The sequence below is a fragment of the Penicillium canescens genome, assembly GCF_028828765.1.
Source record: "Penicillium canescens strain IBT 15451 chromosome Unknown utg000005l_segment0_segment0, whole genome shotgun sequence".
NCBI lineage: Eukaryota > Fungi > Ascomycota > Eurotiomycetes > Eurotiales > Aspergillaceae > Penicillium > Penicillium canescens.
Window position 1 is genome coordinate 1218349 of NW_026703967.1, and position 13647 is coordinate 1231995.

Here is a 13647-nt window from a genome sequence, read left to right on the forward strand (position 1 = left end):
CTGCTCTCCTTTCAGTCAGTACAAGGAATGGAACAGCAGACTTTTTAGAACTCTTTCTTCTGCTCTATCTCGCGACTTTGTGGTCATTTTCGATCAACGTGGGTTTTACCGCAGCGTCGATAGGCGCCGTGGCCACTCTCTTGACAACAGAAAAGCAAGCAATGTCGACGTTATTGATGGAGAAAAGGATGCGGGGAGAGAGAGACTCGGTAAGCGAGCTCTCTGGCTGTCTAATTCTCAGTTCGATATAGGTCACGTGACTTTAGGTCTCAACGTTCCCACATAGGACTGAATTCTCTTAAACGTCTCAGTTTCTCGCTAAATTTATTCTGACTTGACCAATCACAGTGCTCCAATTTTATCAATTTATTAGAAAAATTAACGACCTAGCCGACAACGCTATCGTTAGAAGCGGAGTGGACGCGTCGAAACGAGGCCGTAGAGGCAGTCCGCATATATTGCGATGTGCTCGAGGGTGGGCCCCGCCGGGGCCGACGGTATACTAAATAGCAGATTTCTATAAGAAACGACACAATAGCGAATAGTGTTTAAGCTCTAGTCTCCCTATTTGTCTAGCCGCCTTCTCTACCACCATAGGAAGAACTGCCAGAGCTGAGGATCCCTACACCAAAACCTATCAAACCGTTAGGCTGCTTCTAATGTCATAGAATGAAACATTACTCTCGCTATAAGCACCTTCTACGTCATTTTAGAGACACTTGGCCTTAACGATCATCACTGCAACCACTGCAATAAGGATTTTGAATATAAAATAGGCCTAAGACGGTACGTGTATGATAAGCACAATCTAGAGACCTAGTAAAAAGCTGTTTCAACAGAAAATATTTCAAATTGTTTATTTCTGCAAAGTGTTAGCCGACCGTTTGAAATATTTCGTAGGCTGCACACTTTAAGGAATGTCAACACCGCGAATCAAGAATTTACATTCTTGACCTGCAAGCCTAAAATAACTAGACTAATCTAGAAAAACCCTGGTGATCAGATAAATCCTAGGCATAGGCGAGACTTCCTCACTCCTACAGCACGTAAGCAGGGCGTTTAGTAAATATGCCATCCTATATATTGAATCGACAGTCACAGAAGCCATTAGCTGAGTAGGGGCCAAATTTGGAAATGGCACTAAATCGGAACATGGTAGTAAATCGGACTAGTAGGTAGTGGATCCCTTCTACATCAGCTTAGGGTGATCTTTTTTTAAAGAGGACAGTGATATATATGTAGTTACGGTTTTTTTAAAAAAATTATACTTGGGGCTCGATCGGCGCCAAGGCTTTCGCGTGGGACCACTATCACTGACGTCATGCACTAAGAAACGTGGGAAGAAAACATATATCTGGATCGCTAAGCAGACCGTCTTAGTGTATGCATTGGCAAAAAGAGGCTCGTCCACCATTTAGAAAGGAAACAAATATGGCATACCGTATCAAATGGAAACTCCGCGTGACTGAGAAAAAAATGGAGTGGTTTGCCCCACATCAAGGGAGCGCCTTAAAACGACTCAGACACCCAATTCTTAAGGAGTTCCATTTATGTTTTCTCATTAAACAGTAAACGTAACAGACACTTGAAATGACGACTCCGCCAGAATGGCTTCAGACCCCCGAGGGTCGGTCTCGCCTGATCAAACACTTCGAACAAAGGTATGGAATTTTTCATGTTCAATATCTAGAGTGATAGAGGTCTGACAGCTCGCAGTAGAATCGAGGACCACAATGATGCATGGAACAACCTATGGGAGACTGGTAACAGTGACATGTGGGACAGAGGGATGCCCTCACCTGCTTTGATTGACCTTCTGGAGCAAAGAGAGGACATCTTGAGCCCAATTACAGCTAACGGCCAGAGGAGGAAGATTCTCGTACCTGTAAGAGGTCTTCTTTTCTATTTCTCACAAATGCAGGAAACTTACTCTGTGTAGGGATGCGGAAAAGGCTACGATGTGGTTATGCTTGCTCTGCATGGATTCGATGCTGTTGGGCTGGAGATCTCATCGAAGGGAGTTTCTACTGCAGAGGAGTATGCACACAAAGAACTCCCAACGCCACAAACGTACAATTTCGGGTCTGCTTGGGCGAATAAGTTTGAAAGAGGCTCGGTATCTTTCATTCAGGGTGATTTCTTCCAATCTGACTGCACGGAAGGGGAGAAGTTCGATGTAATTTATGACTACACTGTAAGTTATCCACGGGGACCTATAGACCTCAGCACACAAGCTAACCCAAGCCAGTTTCTCTGTGCTATTCATCCGGAAATGCGTTCTCAGTGGGCCTCGCGTATGGCTGACCTGTTGTTTGCGGGCGGCCTTCTGGTTTGTCTGGAGTTTCCTCTCTTCAAAGAACTCAGTCATCCAGGCCCACCATGGCCCTTGCAAGGCGTACACTGGAACCTACTAGCTCAGGGCGGTGATGGAATCCTGCATCATCCTAAACTAGCCCAACAGATGGGAACGGGTTCTTTCGAGAGGAAGTGGTATATCAAGCCCGAGAGGTCGTACGAGAGCGGGAAGGGGACTGATATGCTCAGCATTTACGCAAGGAACTAACCACCAAACGTTTGAGAATTACATCCTCTGAGTATCGTATCAATATAAGCAATTCTTCTCATTGAATATACTGTGACATTAAAAGTAAGACGGTGCTGTAAGTTTTATTCAGCTTGAGACTTACCCAATAAAGAAGCGGGGAAGGCGTTAATTCGTCCGAAGTGCTAGTATGGGAGACTTTATTTCCGAAATCGCTGCTCACTACCAGACACACTTAGTGTTGATAAATTGCGCCCTGCCGATTTCCTTTTGAGGAATTAGCATCCTGTTACCTCTCGTGAGTGTTACCCTTTAAAATTTGGCCAAGTTGTCTTGTTCAAACCATAATTCATCTCCCTTTTATCCTTCGGAAAGAGTGAAACCTTTCTTCTTCCCCCTGAGAACTGTATGCAAGATGAGAGGCTTTGGTACCCGTGCTATTGGACCAGGCCTACCGCGTGACACCGGTACACGCGCCCTGGTAAAATTCGTAAGTACAACCAGAGCACTCGGAATAATTCAAACCTTAAGTACAGTGGTGTATCATAAGTATTTGACCTCCGATACTTCGGGCTAGGACCCACTTTTATTACTGCCTGCAGAAAATTACTGGTAGTATGTAAACCATATGTCTTAGCTCTAGTAAGGTAGTCAGGCTTTTTTCCGGCGTATGGAAGGCATAATTGAATAAGAAAATCACGAAATATGCTTTAAAATGCGTTGACATGTAGCGTGTGTACTAGCGTGTTAAGGATTAATAGACTGATATAGTAGGCGGTCTAAATGGCGGTTAGAGCCCGAAGTACTGGAGGTCAAATATTTATGATACACCACTGTATCTACAGATACTGGTCATATGTTCTTACCCAATGCCCCACTACAATTTGACCCGGCAACCAACTCACCTTTTTATTTTTCTTCCTACACCTCCCCTATTGCTCCAATTGCAATGAAAATTGATGCAAAAATTAGAAAAACGGCGTAGCTTACTGCTATATAAAGGTTAGCCTTTGTATTTGCTTATAAGAGTGGTATTTCGTAAGTGAAATTAGCTAATGATTTCGGCTGTTCTCGTAAGACAATCTATAATACGCTTAAGCGCTACCACGAAGAAGATACCCTCAAGAATCGTGAAAAAGCTAGCCGTACGCCTATTATTAGTGAGCACGCTTACTCTTAGCCTACTTTATGTAAGAGGCTTCCTAGCAAATTACTAGTATACCGCGACGTATTCGCTCCTAAAATACTAAGATCCTACTACCTTAAAGAATTAATAGATTATACTATGGAGCTAAAAGACGGCGAAACACTACCGTATAGCCCGATTTACCCCTTCTCTTAGATAGAACTTCGAGAGCTCCAGGAGCCCTGGTGGACCTTTCTCTCCATTAGAGTAGAACTCATTATAAGCCTTTGAGTTCATCTGCATCCGGAGATACTAGTGATTTCTCAACCAGTAGCAATCCCAAATATCTTTCTATGAGCTGGAGTTGCAATGAGGTTGTCCATTTTCAATTAGTGTACGAATCACACCATCGAAGGGCATCTAGCTCTTGATAACTTAATTGACACTCGGCAGTAAACGTGAATGCATGCAAGAAATTGCCTAACCATTAGATCTACCATGCATGTATTGGCTAAGAAGAATATAAGGTAGAGACGGAGATAGGATGAGCATCGGCATTACAGACTTCTCTTCGCCGCAAAATGACATCATGATAATTCGCAGAAGGTCCAAGCGAAATTAGTGGTAGTGCGGAGCTCAAACCCAAAGGTTCGAGGAGCGATCTAGCTTTGTATTATGCTTGTACCAACTTTATGCCGGTGAGTCATGCGCGGGGACCAGATTCGGAAAGGCGTGATCTTCACTGGCTAACTTTGTTTCCAGCGCCTCGCGTATAATAGAAGCGCCTGTGCGTTGTACAGGGTTTATTACGATTTTTTCTCCTGCACGAATTTAAATTGATTCCAATAGTTTGTGGAAGCCGTACTTTATTTGTACAATCAAAATGAAAACAATTTCGATTGGCCGTGGTGGCCAGACGGTGCCTTTGGTTGGGTTTGGCCTTTGGAGAATCGAAAATGACTCCTGCGCCGACGCTGTCTATAATGCCATTAAAGCTGGGTACAGGCTTTTCGATGGTGCTTGCGGTATTGCAATCCTTACCATGTTGATACTCTTGCGCTTCGCTGACAGATGAACACAGACTATGGGAATGAAGCCGGAGCCGGCGAAGGCATCACTCGCGCAATCAAAGATGGGTTAGTCAAACGAGAGGATCTATTCATTATCTCAAAACTTTGGAATACCTATCATGAAGCACATCGAGTGGAAGAAATCGTTTCAAAGCAGCTGGCGGACTGGCAGGTGGACTATTTCGATCTATATTTGATGCATTTCCCTATTGCCTTGAAATATGTCCCGCCAGCAATCCGTTATCCTCCCGGATGGTTCTATGAAGAGAATCGTGTGGAACCCGGTACGGCCAGCATACAGGAGACCTGGCAGGCAATGGAACAGCTGGTGGATCACGGTTCTGTCAAAAGCATTGGAGTATCTAATTTCTCGGGCTCCTTGTTAATGGATCTTCTACGCTATGCACGGATTCCGCCTGCCGCTTTGCAGATTGAGCATCACCCGTACCTAGCTCAGAATCAGCTGGTCCAATTTGCGCAGGAGAATGGCATCGCGGTCATTGCCTTTTCTTCCTTTGGAGGCCTGTCGTACCCAAAGTCCGAAAAGAGCGCAGCGGAAAAAGTCTCATCGCTACTGGAGCATCCGGCTATTGTTTCAATTGCCAAACGAGTGCAACAAGCGCCGTCGCAGGTGCTTCTCCGGTGGGCGACCCAACGCGGCATTTTGGTCATCCCGAGAAGCACCAGCATCGAGCGGATGCGCTTAAATCTGACATCGACCGCCTTTGACCTGGAGGATGACGACATAAAAAAGATCAGCTCTTTGGATATCGGTCTCCGGTTCAATGATCCGATGCAGGTACGTATACCCAGCAGATAACAGGTGACACGCGCTGACATACTGAGAAGTTCCTCGGGCAATTTCCTATCTATTATTGATCGGTTCCCGTGATCTATCATGAACGCTGATAGCTTGTAACTTGTTTAAGGGCATGACAAGCGAGAAATCGCCGGGTGGCGGGGTGTAATCACATCCAGTATCCCCGAACTTTCGGAAATTTCTTGCGCAATCAATTTTTCGACTTGTGACTGTTTTTCCTTTAAATGTACTCAGCCAAAGTAGTTCACAAATTGATTCTACAGTAAGGAATTGAGAAAATTGTAAAATGTATTTTGGAATGAAGGAAGTGCAGTTTGACAAAGGTGAAACAGATAAATAGTGTAAAATAGTATTAACATCACCACAGACTCGTAAAACCACCGTGGAAACATTGTCAGGTTTACCTCTTCCTATTTTTCTTCGAGTCTCTCAGTAGCGTCTCAACTTACTAAACGCGGCCCCCACCTTCCTTCGTAACTCGCTCCGTAGTTCCTTTAGTTTCGGACAGTCCACCAGAACGTGGGATACTGTTGATTGGACGCCCACGCGCAGTGATCATTGGTTTAGAAACCAAAAGCCTTAGCGTATGTGGGCTAACTAATTGTGGCCCGTGTGTAGTTGTATTACTAGGAACTCCCGGTTCCTAGGCAAAGCGCCGTCTCTACTCAGTCAGAGAACGATACCACCTACCTTCATTATGTATCTACCGCGCTTTGTCAAGCACCAAACATGTCTGCTCTGGTTCACGACTCCCGACCGAGCCGTCACGGCCATTGAGTGACACAGGAAAAAGGAATTGACCAATTTGCCCAATTGGTCTACTGGATTCAGAATATAATTTGGTAGCAACATGTGAGCTTTTAGTTAACGAATGTTTGTGCATTCATTAAGTCAAAAGCGCATTGGAGTTCTACTAGATCGCATATGCCTTACAGTTACCAAGTGGAAAGAAAGTGCCGATCAGAATACGCGCCAAACTGGGTGAGATGAAATACACGAAGTTTGCTCCCTGTTTGCCACGAACTCTTTTTTTTTTTTTTTTTTTGTAATCACCTTTCCCAGTCTGTTACTTCGCGCCGAGTCTCGTCAGAACCATCCTACACCCCCAAAGCCTCAAGCACAAGGCTATTGCATTTGCTCAAAAATTCCATGACCTCAGTTTCGTTGTGCCAGGCATCATTGTATGCGGCGCTTAAGCTCATGCAGCCACGGAAAGTACCGAGGAAAAGGCCTAATCCTGTACCGAGCTCCTCTCCCGTAACCCAAGGCTCATCCAGCTCAAACCGACCATGTGTTGGGGATATAATGTTGTCGATCACCCCCAAACTAGAGATTGAGACTGAAGGTGCCTTGTTCGGCAGAGGAATAGGCGGAACATGTGAGTTGTCAGGATAAGGCGGAGTGGAAAGGTTCCAGTATGACGGAATCAAAGAGATATGTTCTGGATCATTCCGTATTCCGATATAGTAGTCTTTGACCTGTTCAACTACCTGGACAAATTCGGAAGCTCTGTCGTCCTTTGTTTGATCGGTTAGGGCAGCGGCGGGGACTGTCAAATCGATGGCAAGGCTCGGACCAGAGGCGGAGTGATACACAGAAACCGCATGTAGTGACGTATTGTATGGTGCTTTGCAATGCGCACGTTCATTAATCAATGAGTAGCTGATATATCGAACATTGCGTTCCTCATAATATTTTTCTTGCGCGTCGCGAAGAACGACTGCAATTGCAGCATGATATACATGCGTTACACTAGCGCCAATGCTCTTGCAAATGATGAGCAATTTTTGAGTCTGACGGGAATCCAGATTTAATGAGACTCGCTGGTGGCGGCCGGGAACAAGTTGCTCGGATTGAAGAGGAACTGTGGCAATTTGAATGCCTTGCCGAAGCAAGGCATTCTTCTCCAGAATCCGTTTCAATCGCGTTTCTTGTTCCACCGTCAAGCTAGGTGGAATGGAAGCTGCTACTCGAAACGGTGGGCTGAGATTCATCCATTCATCGCCAAAGTTGGGTATATGGAAGGTGTTTGTATCGTCGAGAGCAGTGCGTGCACATTTGAACAAGTTGTTAAGCAAATGAAGCGACCCAATGCCGTCGATGATATCATGTTGTGACCGCAAAACAATGTCAGCGGAGAATTTGCTGTTGGTTGATGAAGTAGGTTGTATTATGAGAAACAAAGTTGGTAGCTTGGGCACAGGAGGATCTGAATTGCACCAATCTTGGCATGACTGACTGGTGGAAACGATTCGGAAAGTTTCTTTCAGCCAGGCAGATGCAGGAATATTTTCCGATTCCGGAACTGTCTCATAGACCTTCTTACATCTCTTTTCCTCGCGATTGTACTCGACCCATGACGCAATTGTGGGGTGGTCATATCGGAGACGCAACCACGCTTTTTGCAACGCATTCGTAACATGCAGCTCATTGCTTTCGATTGTAGATTGAGTTCTCCTAACGGAGAAAGAGACATGGGCTGTCATGGCAAAAAAGGTCTTGCCAGTACCTTGGAACCTTCTTGCCAACGTGGTGTAGAACTGTTCGATTTCATCAATACCTCGTTCCCACCTTCCAGGCTTGACCTGTGCCCATATGAATTCGTGATAACGCGATGGTTCCATAGTTCAGATTTGTCACTCAATATGAAGAAGTTGGCAAAAGGTTGAAGACAGAGTGACTCAAGGGGTCTGTCTTGACTATAAATACTACAAAAGTTTTGGTATTCAATGAAAACGCAGAAGTCCATGCGGCTTTTCGAGCCGACATTCCGTTTACATGTGACTACTTTGGATTTCACTAGCGTTGAGCTAAGCCAAAGGCTTGGCATCGATGCAAGTATGAGCCGAAGAATACCCGGGACAGAATGAACAGCCACTTCACCTAAATCTTGTCACACGACGTTTGATTGTTAAATTTCGGAAATGCTGCGATACCAGAGGTATTGCCAACTGAAGCATACTGAAGAGCGACTACAGCGACTATTTTATCAAGCCTTCCTTCTCTCTTTTTTGACTGCTTGCTTTGGATCAGATTTTTATCATTTATACTACTGTAAACAGACTTTACTCCTTGTTTTCTTTCTCCACTTGCTGCTTAAGATCATTGAGTGTGCTACTGCCTAATCAGAAACCTGAGTATTACAGCGATTGGGGCACGTGGGCCAGAACTAGTTTGTTATAGTTTCCCCAGCGCACGGACAGGCGCCGTCCCTGCGTGACTGGGTTCCAGTCCTACGTAATGGACCCTTAGCGCAGCGAGCGTGGGACGAGTGCCACGTATGAGCTTTGCTTACAGAGACGGTATTTACATGTTTGATCGTTGGCAGGCTGGGACACTATCTTTGAGTATGATGGGAAAGCGACCTTCGTTAAGATGGAGAAAGGGGAGAAAGTAAGTTCGAGCACACTGCCCACTGCCTATCTTTACTAGAGACACTACGTCCCCGCCCTTGCGCTAGCATTGCTAATTCTATATTATAGGCTAATAAGAACTAACAGGGGAGTCAGTTGTTATTCCGTGTCCTTCATAACAACTCGGCTGTTTAATTTGATCCTCTACTCGATCTGGTAGAGTAATATTCGAAACCAGTTTTACCACTACTCTCTTTTGTATGAATTCCCGAACCCTAAGTTGGAACACGCTAATCTATATACGGTAAGGTGGTCGATCTCTCGGTTCCTAGAATAGGTCTTGTATTTTACATGACGCCGGTGGGACCTATGTAGACTACTGTATTTTACGCGAAACTACTATACACATGCTACTTCTGTGCCCCTCTTCCTTTCTGTCCATCACTAACAACATGCCTTTGTCGCCCATGGGTTGCTCTTCGGCATCACCCAACGTCGGGCCTAGCAATATGGCTCTAAGACTACCTCCCTCAAAGCTGCATCTCATCCGTGATATAATAGAGAGCCAGTCACTAAGCGCATCTCAAATGGCCGAAAAAACTGAATAAAGCAAGTTACGATCATCAATATTCGCAGAAACTTGTGACAATTTGGAGATGTCCACGCATCGTCGACTCGAATAGGCCGGAGAAGTACCGTAACACCACTGATGATCGAGGCGCTGTGCAACCACCTATCTGAAAAACTCGGTCTCTATCTAGATGAGATGTCTGTCTCCCTTTAGGATGAGTTCCATAACCTTGTCAACATCTAGCATTAGAAAAGCCCTTATCGCTAAAGATCTGTCTAGAAAGACTACTCGACAGCAAACTAAGGAACGAAATGACGACTTACGGGAATGTTATCTACACAAGTTATCGGACTTTCAGTTATATCATCTAGTTTACGTTAATAAATCTCGATGTGCTAAAAGGATTGGGTTTAGGCGGACTAGCTAGTCACCACTTAGCGTGGCCCCTACGCAAGCATCATAGTTCCGCCACGATACCGATATCAGATATTGCCTGCGTATGCCTAGGATAGGGTCGTTCTCTCGCGTGTCTACCGCGGTTTAACGGATACCACTATGTTCGAGGCCTTCATTGCCTGGATCCTTTAGTTTTGCGGGAAGTGGCCCGAGCCCTAATCTGTTGTGGTTATAGACAATGCGATACACAGAACTTTTGAAATGCACCTCCGTAGGCGTGTATGTATTGTCTTCGCATCCAACACTGCTATCTCAACAGTATTCTCAGAAGGATTTCCCAGGGGGTTTTCCTATATTATTAAATACTATTCAGGTCGATCTCTTTCTCTCTAAACCGGAAGCAGGATAATGCCAGAGCTATTCTTGCCAACAGTGTAACTTTTCCACCCAGCTTTTGGCAGGTCAATTTCGGGATCTTCGACCAAGTATTTCATGAAAACACCGTGTGTCACAATCACAACTTGTCTCTTTTCCATATCCTTCAAGTTGTCCACTACTTCAGCAACACGAGACCTCACGCATTTTGCCCGCTCTTTCACAGCATCGTCATCTGGGGAGTACAGACCCTCCTTTATATACCAGTCCTCCGCCAAATCACTGAAATCTACACCGAAGGCCGCCTCCAGAACTTTGCGAGAGGAACCGGTGTCACACGGGAAGGCACTCCGTTCTTGTAGTTCTGGGTCTATAATGAGCAACGAGCCGTTCTCAATGCCTTGCCCCGAGTGAGGATCGTAATAGCGTTTATCCAGTACGTGCGGAAAGGCAGCCAGTACGGTTTCAATAGCGCGTTGTAGCGGAGAGGTGATGATTACCGCGACCCGGGAGGAATAGGGAAAATCGTGAATAAGCTGAGCAGCTTGTTGAAGGCCGAGCGGTGTTAGGCTCGGGTCACGTTGAGTGTAGTCTTTAGAGACGTTGTGGACAGATTCCGCGTGGCGGACAATGCGGACTTGTGCAGCCATCAGAAATTCAGAGAAAATAAAAGTTATGTGTTGATAACACGACTGCGAAATATTTTACAAAGCCTGCGCTCTTTATACATCTGTCTATCTGTCGATGCTGCTGGTGGGACAGCAACGCCCACTGGCTAAAACTCTATTATGGTATGCTTCAGCTGTCGCTTCGCTCCTAAGTATGTCGCAATAAAACCACTGAAAGATGCCATAATATTAAAGTCGATAAGTTGAGATCTAGATTATCGAAAGTCCTACGTAAAATATATCATTTCCCACTGCTAGCCTTGTTCATTCCATGTTTTTCCTTCTGTTTAGGAGTATGTTGCTCAGTTTCAATCCTTGAAATCATTATATTTTCGAAATTATAAGTTTCGTCTTTTTAATCCCAAATTTGGTAGTGCCAATACCGATCGACCTTGAAGACTAAACCTCAACGGGAGTCCGACATTATCTAGGCCAATCACAGCCGCCCAATGACATTCACCGTCCGAATAGGCTTTCCCAATGCCCTCAGACGGTAGTATGACACGTACCTCATTGCCGCATCTTGATTGGTTATTTTGAACTTTATTGTGATGTCGATGCTTACTAAACATCTTGGCTTGGTATTCAGATCGATACTCACGTTTGAGATGTTATCCCCCTTATCTATCTTGCTATCTGTAATTGACCGCAAGATCCACGCAGCTGTTAAATGAACGTTTGAACGACCGAAAGCAGTATGACACTCCTCTCCCCCCTTTCGCAATGCCTCTCTTCCCTGGCCCGGCTGAACCACAAACGGGACAGCCACAGGGGTTTGAGGCAAAATGAAGAACCGGAAAAACCTCTATCAACGCGTTTGTTGGACGTCTTTCTGCGTACATGGGATCTAGGTTTTACAGCCTTCGGAGGGCCACCAGTACACTTCCAGATTTTACATGGCAGGTTCGTGGAGGGACAGGGCGGCAAGGAAAAATGGGTAGATGAGCAGACTGTACGATTCTCCTTATATATCCTCAAGCTGGCGGTGTCTCAATATTATAGGAGCTCCTAACAAATCTCACAGTATCAGGAACTCTTTGCTATTTGTCAGGGCCTTCCGGGTCCCGGTAGCACGAAGATGATTTTCTGCCTAGCCTTATTACATGCAGGATTTATTCCTGCCATGCTTGTGTTTTTCATTTGGAGGTGATCTAAACCTTTATGCTACAAAGCCCGCCATCTTTTGATCTTCAACTAACACTGTCAGTCTTCCTGGCGCAATTGGCATGTATGCCCTCTCACTTGGTGTGCAAAATATCAGTGAAACGCTTCCCAAACCCGTCTATTCCCTGCTTTCCGGCCTCAACGCCTCCACAGTAGGTATTGTTGCACTTGCGGCCGTACAGTTGGCTGAAAAAGCCATTCGCGATAAATTATCCCGGATTCTTGTGATCTTTGGCGCATGTGCTGGTCTTTGTTACAATGCACTCTGGTATTTTCCCGTGCTGATGATTATCGGTGGATTCCTCACGAGCCTCTGGGATGGATGGTTATATCAACAAATTTCAAGGGCGAGGATCGCTTGGAAGAACAGACATATTCGTTCACAGGAACTGGATGTGACAAATGGGGATCCTACGGGCATGGACTCCATAACCGCCATAACCCTGGAAGAGAATACCGCGCAAAGGAGTGAGACGACGCGACCGAGAAGGCCGGATCCTAGAATCGAAGGACTACCACAGAGTTCAATCAATACTACAACGCCAACACAGTCCGCTGAAGATCCTTCACAACATCACATTATTCGGATTCGGGTCGGAGTTTTGGTCATGGTTCTCTTTTTTGGTGTGCATCCACTCCACCTAATAAATTTTCAGAGAGTCAACACTAATATGATTAGCTTTCTTCATCGGAATTCTTGTTGCCAGAGGCCAGCTCGCCACACCCCCACTTGTCCTCGACCTCTTTGCCAATATGTACCTTGCTGGCACTGTTATCTTTGGTGGAGGCCCTGTTGTCATTCCCCTTTTACGCTCCTATGTCGTCGATCCCGGGTGGGTCTCCAGTAGAGACTTCTTGATCGGCCTTGCCATTATCCAAGCTTTTCCCGGTCCTAACTTCAACTTCGCCGTCTTTTTAGGGGCGCTAGCACTGCAGCGCTCGCGCTTCCCGACCATCTTCGGTGCATTTCTCGGCGGTTTAGGAATCTTCTTTCCGGGAATCACGCTGGCCGTTGCAATCCAAAGTTTCTGGCGTGTATTGCGGAAGAAGAAGTATGTGATCGACTTTCTAAGAGGAGTGAATGCTACTGCAGTTGGACTAGTATTCACAGCTGTATACCGATTGTGGGAGATTGGATACTTGACCCCTGACAGAAGCGACGGACAGAGTCTGGCTAAGGAACCATGGTGGGTGGTTGTCGCGGCGGTAACATATGCAGGGAGTGCATGGTTCAATGTGCCCCCAGCCATGGCGATTGTAATGGGTGGCATTTTAGGCTTATGCTGGTTTGGAGCTGTGGGGCAATAGCATATTCTGACAGCCATCGTTGTTCAGCCTATCTGTGATATAGTACAGAGCGACGGGTCAAATTGTAAAACTACCCTCTTTTTAAATAGACTAATGATATCGCTCATGAGTCAAATCAGGTTGCCGCCCGGCCGTGGAGGCAACAACAAGACACACCGGCGGTGTTATACTCAATCTATGTCCAATACGATTATTGAAGGGTGGGTGGGATGGATGCCACAAGTCCTTGCGAATAGTTTTGACCAATGAGCTAT

General features: G+C 45.6%; 5 protein-coding genes across 5 annotated transcripts; 3 read left to right on the top strand and 2 right to left on the bottom strand.

Moving 5' to 3' along the window:
- Positions 1-1590: 1590 nt before the first annotated feature.
- N7446_008049 (uncharacterized protein) lies at positions 1591-2563 on the top strand (the record flags this gene model as incomplete). The annotated part of the gene is made up of 4 exons (XM_058516794.1): positions 1591-1661; positions 1717-1885; positions 1940-2194; positions 2249-2563. 4 exons carry the CDS (start codon positions 1591-1593, stop codon positions 2561-2563), a joined length of 810 nt encoding a protein of 269 aa, XP_058370440.1.
- Positions 2564-4551: 1988 nt separating this feature from the next.
- Positions 4552-5617, top strand: N7446_008050 (uncharacterized protein; the record flags this gene model as incomplete). Its single annotated transcript, XM_058516795.1, has 3 exons — positions 4552-4693; positions 4750-5537; positions 5588-5617. The coding sequence occupies 3 exons, from the start codon at positions 4552-4554 to the stop codon at positions 5615-5617; spliced, it is 960 nt and encodes a 319-aa protein (XP_058370441.1).
- A 1038-nt stretch (positions 5618-6655) lies between these two features.
- N7446_008051 (uncharacterized protein) lies at positions 6656-8182 on the bottom strand (the record flags this gene model as incomplete). The annotated part of the gene is made up of 1 exon (XM_058516796.1): positions 6656-8182. One exon carries the CDS (start codon positions 8180-8182, stop codon positions 6656-6658), a length of 1527 nt encoding a protein of 508 aa, XP_058370442.1.
- A 2085-nt stretch (positions 8183-10267) lies between these two features.
- On the bottom strand, positions 10268-10903 carry N7446_008052 (histidine phosphatase family protein; the record flags this gene model as incomplete). The annotated part of the gene is made up of 1 exon (XM_058516797.1): positions 10268-10903. One exon carries the CDS (start codon positions 10901-10903, stop codon positions 10268-10270), a length of 636 nt encoding a protein of 211 aa, XP_058370443.1.
- Positions 10904-11618: 715 nt separating this feature from the next.
- N7446_008053 (uncharacterized protein) lies at positions 11619-13393 on the top strand (the record flags this gene model as incomplete). Its single annotated transcript, XM_058516798.1, has 4 exons — positions 11619-11906; positions 11946-12067; positions 12129-12709; positions 12765-13393. The coding sequence occupies 4 exons, from the start codon at positions 11619-11621 to the stop codon at positions 13391-13393; spliced, it is 1620 nt and encodes a 539-aa protein (XP_058370444.1).
- Positions 13394-13647: the final 254 nt, after the last annotated feature.